Here is a 6,090-nt window from a genome sequence, read left to right as displayed (position 1 = left end):
CCTGGACTGAAGGTAAATCATCTTGCATATTGACTTTCTTGTAATACTGTATTAGCGCTGATCAAGTTCTAAAATATTATTAAATAATACCTAAAAAAGGCCATTTGTTTTTTTAATTTGTGGTAGTCATTGCTAGAGGAGGCATGTGACATGGGTACCTCACTACAGTTTAAAATGAAGGATCTCATAATAAGAATAACATTTATAGCTGTGCTAAATTGAGATTACATCTCTGTTTACACAGCAACAAATCGTAGCATCAATTCAAATTAAGTTTAAAAAAGTAGTGTATGATTGAGACTGTGGAACGTTTCAGACAATAATGTTTTGAGTTTAGTTGTAAGTAACTGAAAAAGAAAACAAGATTGAGATTTGAATTTCTTCTGAAATTACATGGAATAATATCCTTCTGTGATCTGAGAGCAGCAATTAAGTCTTTTTGGGATTTTTCAGTATGTAAACAATAGAAGAACTGAAATCTGACTTTTTGAAAAATTAGATAGAAGAAATTAGGTGAAAATTAAACAAAAACCAAAATAAAGGTGGAAGTTAAAAAATGAATACAGGCTGATTTTTTTTTTTATTACTATTTTTTTAGACCTTATTGATTTCCTTAGTTTTTATTTTAAAATGGAACAGTAAACCCTTGGCTTGGCTGATATTTTTCATCTTTTGTCCAACAGGGTAATAGAGGTCCCCCTGGGGCACCAGGTTTGATGGGAAATTCTGGTAAACCGGTAAGATCATTAATCTTACTCAAAAGATCCAGAAAAATGAAAAGTTTTGCATTGTGCAAAAAAATCACTTTTCAAATTTGTTGTGTTCTTCCTATCCCCAAAACAGGGTGAGCGGGGGCCAGAGGGAGAAGCAGGTCCAACAGGACCCCGGGGACCACCAGTAAGTAGTGAACAAATTTCTAACTGAGCGTATGTAATATTGCAGTGTCTCAAGTTACGGTTACTGAAGGTAACCACGAGGTGAAAATGTTATTCAGCACAAGTGCCAATTTTTAAGGTAAATACAAGGTGTTCTTTAACCCCCTTCTGCACCAGGTGGATATGCATCATCATATAGAGAAATCCAGAAGCAAATGTCCTATGACTGTTCCTGGCTTTGGTGATAAATTAAATGTAAAACCTTCATTGATGTTCTTCTGGCCTTTGTTTTTAAATATGCCGGGTAAAAGCCCAAACAGAGGGAATGTGGATGGTTTGTGACAAAAAGCTGGAACCAAACTCCTGTTCTTCCACTGCAACTCCACCACTGTCGTTGAAAAGCTCAAAGTCACTAGCTATCAGTAGGTCACTTGCTCTTTAACTGTTTCAGCCTCTGAAAAGAACCTTGTGCTGTATATTGTAAAGCTCAGCTGTATATTGCAAGCTTTTGAACTTTGGACTAAGTATTCAGAACATGAATTTTTTTGGCTAGGACTTATTTCTAATGTGTGCAATGTGAACAGTGAGGCAGGGTATGGAGGAAAGGTAGCTGTTTGGCCTGCCTAGTAAAGAAAGTGGCTGGAGACTGTCTTCCACCCCCTTGGTCAGCTGGCCTGGTGTGGTTTGTCTTCATGCTGCTAAACTCCCTTAACACCTCCTTGTGTCCAAGAGCAAGCTGGCTGCAATCAACTCACGTATGGGGAACAGTCTCTTGACTGTGTTCCCAAAACTATTCTTGGGCTTATCTAGGAAAGTCCAGTTTGCTGGAGACAAAAGCATGCTAACCATTTATCATGGATGATGGTGGGATGCTGGTTGGGCCTGTGCCTTGGCTCTTTCTGGTTGGTATTATGAATTTAGCTATAGTGATGTGAAGTACAGCATTTATCTCTACTTGGAAACACTGATGCTGCAGTTTTTTTCACTGGAGATTTTCCTTAACACTAGAAAGATTTGGAAGACTGGAGAAATCATTGCTGGCCAGGAAATGAATGTGCTAAGGAAAATGAACTAATGACATTTGCTAAGGCTCGGTGTTGAAGACAAAAGACAACTGTTCCTGAAGCATGCTTAGGGTGCTAGAGAGTCTGCTGGGTGCAGATTTCTGATTTCCTCTCCAGTGGGCCTGGCATGGAGTGAAGTTGCATAAGGCTGATCTAATTTCCCTTTGCTGTTAGTCCTTCTGTGAGGGATGAGAGGGTCAGTGATTTGAAGAAAATTTTCATAAACCAAAATTCAGTCCGATGACATTGACAGGGCTCCAGGGCCTGCAACCAATTGCTTTTGCAAGCTTCTCTCTTGCCACTGATACCCTAGGGATACTTTCCTGGAATTTTCTGAGCTTCTGCTATCATACAGTGACGTAACATGCATGTTTTACTCGTGCAGTTGTAGAGTTATCCTCATCCAGGGCTTAGAGAGTTACTGATAGGGATATATTTGTACGGGTATTTCATGGGTCAGGAATATCTTCTCTGAATTAACTCTTAAACATACAGCAGCAGTGAGCCAAGTAACAGATTTTGTTTTCTTCTGTTGTCTTCCATGGTTTGTGCTGTTATGTGCTAGATGCATTAATACACGAGGTCACATTTATTTAGCACTCTTTGTATGAGTGCTGTGTCCACAGCTGCCTATGGATGATATAAAAAGGGGATTATATAAGCATATACTTATTAGGATGGAATACAGATATCTTCAGCCTCCCATATACCTACCCTGCAAACATTTATTTTTGTTGTTTGCCTTTAAAAGTGTTGGGTACACTAGAAAAAGTTTTCAGCCCTATTCTTCCTGATATTTTGTATACTTGTAACAGGAATAAGAATTATAATTGAACCAGACCAAAGTAATTGCCCATTCTGATAATGCACTGTAATCTGCTAAACTATGCTTTTAATCCTTTCAATGTGAACATGAATTTACCAAATCAGCAGTCCATAGAACAGGAGTTGACACGCAAGGTTAATTATTAGTAACCTCGTAGTCGGATAGAAATACTTAATGCAGATTAAATACAATAATTTTTCTGTTTGTCACTCTAGAGACCAGCAAGACATCTGGTATCTTGCCTTTATTTTCTCTGTCTTTAGAAAATGCATTCATTTTGAAAACATGTGAGTGTTAGAGGAAAAGCATAAAAAGAAAATAAACTTTTGGTCAATATAAAGTGGAGAAAGGAAGTAACTTTTTGATAATAAAGTAAGTTTGCATGTAGAACACTTAACAGTAAGCTACTTCTTCTCTATAGTTCCTTTAAAGCTATAAAGAGCCTTGAATAATAACTATATTTAGCTTCTTTCTGCTCAAGACTACAGAGAGCAAATGACTGGAATGGCTTTCTGGGTTTTTTTTAGCAACACTTGAAAAAAATATTACTTCTACACAGAAAACTGGAATGATCAGGATTTTTGTTCAGGAAGGACACAGGGTTGGGTTATTGAACCTGAGTGAGCTTTGGTCCAAGTTGAGTTTGTATTTATTTTCAGGGCAGAATAAAGAGTGTTTTCTTTCTTCTGCAGCATGCACATGTAGTAGATATATTTGAGCCTCAGCTTTTAGGACTCAGCTTTTACGTTTACCTTTCCAGGAAAAAAAAAAAAAGAATCTCCTGGTTAAACAGTTCTACATACCATGATTGTCAGTCTTCTAAAACTAGAAATTTTGAAAATAAGTTGAGAAAAACTTTTTAAATTGCTCTGAAGAGAGTTTTTCTTGTGAATGTTTTTGTATTTTTTTTTTTAATTTTCTTGTAACTTTAACATTTGATAGTTTTTGACCTAAATTTTGTAACCAAACACTTTCAAAGCCTGAGGATTTTATGGTTATTATTCTGGTATTTTTCTTGTCCTTTTCCTTCCTATTTCAAATTACCCTCTTTAGCACTCACCTCAGTTCTTTTCTTTCTCCTTTAGCCTTTGTTCCATTTCACTTTTGGTAACAGAAAACTCAGGCAGAAGTCAAGAGAGGCAGGGCTTCTTCCTTGGAGTTGGAAAAAATCTTGACATTTTGCAGGATATGGAGAACTTCAGTCCTTTAATCATAGAATCATAGAATCATAGAATGGTTTGGGTTGGAAGGGACCTTAAAGACCATCTAGATCCAACCCCCCTGCCATTAGCAGTGACACCTTCCACTAGACCAGGTTGCTCAGAGCCTCATCCAGCCTGGCCTTAAACACTTCCAAGGAGAGCACAACCTGTTCCAGTGTCTCACCACTCTCACAGTAAAGAATTTCTTCTTAATATCTGATCTAAACCTGCCCTCTTCCAGTTTAAAGCCATTTCCCCTTGTTCTGTCACTTACCTGCCTTTGTAAAAAGTCCCTCCCCAGCCTTCCTGTAGGCCCCCTTCAGGTATTGGAAGACCACTATAGGATCTCCCTGAAATGTATTGCTGCACAGCAGCAACCACATGAGAGATCCTCTTTCACTTAACCCTGTTCTTCATGTCACTACTGGGAAAAGGCAGCATGGCTGGTAGCTCCAGCAGGGCCGGAACTGTAGAGGAAAGGACCTCCAGCCAAGGTTTGTGGGGGTATGATGATGCTGACTCTGTTAATATGGACAGCAGGCTGGTGTCTGCACTAGGAAAAAATAACATGCCTACATTTGTGTTACATTAAAAAATTGCCCGACTTTTCAGCTTTAGCTATAGCAAAATAAATATTTTTGAGACAAAATTTTCATGTTGACTAGTGTGTAGTATTTTGAGGAGTTACACAATGGAGCACTATTAAGCAATCATCAGTGGGTGAAATTAATACTTCTATACTGTTTACCAGATAGCCCGTAGCATCCTCTGGCATAGACTGTGTTATTTCTATGTTATTTGACATTATTAAACAACTGGTGCAATGTAGTTGGAACAGTATTATTATTAAGCAGCAGATTCAAATTTTGGACTTCTGAGAGTCTGTAAACATTTACGGTTTCACAGGGAAGATATTAAATGGATGTAAACAAGATAGCTATCTCTAATTAAAAACAGGCAAACTGATGTGTTGGGAGACTCCTATCTCACTGCTGACAACTTTCCCTAGGAGAAAAATACTCTCAAAAGTAACATTTTGGTGTATCATTGCTTTTCTTTAGAAAACTTAAGTTGGCACCTCAGCAGTTAGGAAAAAAAATGACTTTTGTTGATTGAGTTTACTATTCATGTGTTCAGTAAAACAGAAAGATAATTAGTGCAACATGGAAATTTTGTCTTTTGTTTCTAAATCGAACATATTCTCCATTCCACTCTGATTGTTTTGTCAGTTAACTGTGTGTTTGCTTCATGTTATGCTAGCCAATCCAAGTAATTACCAAATTCATTTGTGATTTAAACCTTTCTAAGCCAGTCATCATGGCAGGTGGCCCAGAGGAAGCAATTCTCAAACATCAGAGTGTCATTCCTAATCAGTGGAATTTAACCATGCTCCCTAAGCTGCTTAACCATTTTCTTTCATATTTGCTGAGATTTAGTAAGATTTAATTTTTCATATTGTGTCTGCAGAAAATACTAACCCCTACCCCTGCTTTTTTCATCCCTCATTTTTCTTCAGCTATTTAACCTTTAAACTGCTGGCCTTTGGAGAACATGTATCCCATCCTGTGGTTTTGCTGTGAAAAGAGAGCTTAGACTGCTTAAGTAACCATTTAATTTAAAGTTCAGTACTCGCCTAACAAATTGAGCAAACTGTTGATGTATGTGCAGGCCAGCATATATATGTTTTTAAGGGTTTAGAATGCAATACATGTTTTCCTAACTTTATCAATAGAGATTAAGTATCTAGGTGCCTAAGATTTGATACTGTAGCCTCCTCTGAGAGACTTCTGGGGGGCTCACGTTCGTTGGATTTACTTCCTCTATGGAGGTACCTTTGTCTCTCTGCTCATTTATAAGAAGAGAGCCTGGAGGGTACCTTAGATTTGATACTAATATGTCAGACAACCTAAAGTAAGGTGAGAATACTGTTTTCAGCATCTTAAATTACTTTCAGCTAAGTAATTTTCTGAGTCTTTGAAGATATTTTTCTTTGTGTTACCTATCCTGAAGTGTATCTTTGGTTACCCTAACAATTATAACTACAATCTAGTTTTTCTATCATATTATTTTTACATCATTACAAATGAAATAATGGGTCATTTTCCGTAGTTGCTATTGGAGTA

General features: G+C 37.4%; 1 protein-coding gene across 1 annotated transcript in view; it reads left to right on the top strand.

Annotated features, from left to right (window-relative positions):
• LOC104523902 (collagen alpha-1(IX) chain) overlaps positions 1 to 6,090 on the top strand; it is a gene marked incomplete at its 5' end in the record, with an annotated part of 44,352 nt that overhangs the window by 16,989 nt on the left and 21,273 nt on the right. The window contains 3 exon segments of the mRNA XM_029084661.1: positions 1 to 12; positions 684 to 737; positions 844 to 897. The exon segment at positions 1 to 12 is cut by the window's left edge and continues 3 nt beyond it. Coding sequence (XP_028940494.1) covers positions 1 to 12; positions 684 to 737; positions 844 to 897 — 120 coding nt within the window.

This window comes from Antrostomus carolinensis, unplaced genomic scaffold (assembly GCF_000700745.2).
Source record: "Antrostomus carolinensis isolate BGI_N321 unplaced genomic scaffold, ASM70074v2 scaffold1204, whole genome shotgun sequence".
NCBI lineage: Eukaryota > Metazoa > Chordata > Aves > Caprimulgiformes > Caprimulgidae > Antrostomus > Antrostomus carolinensis.
This window is presented reverse-complemented; position numbering and strand designations above follow the sequence as displayed.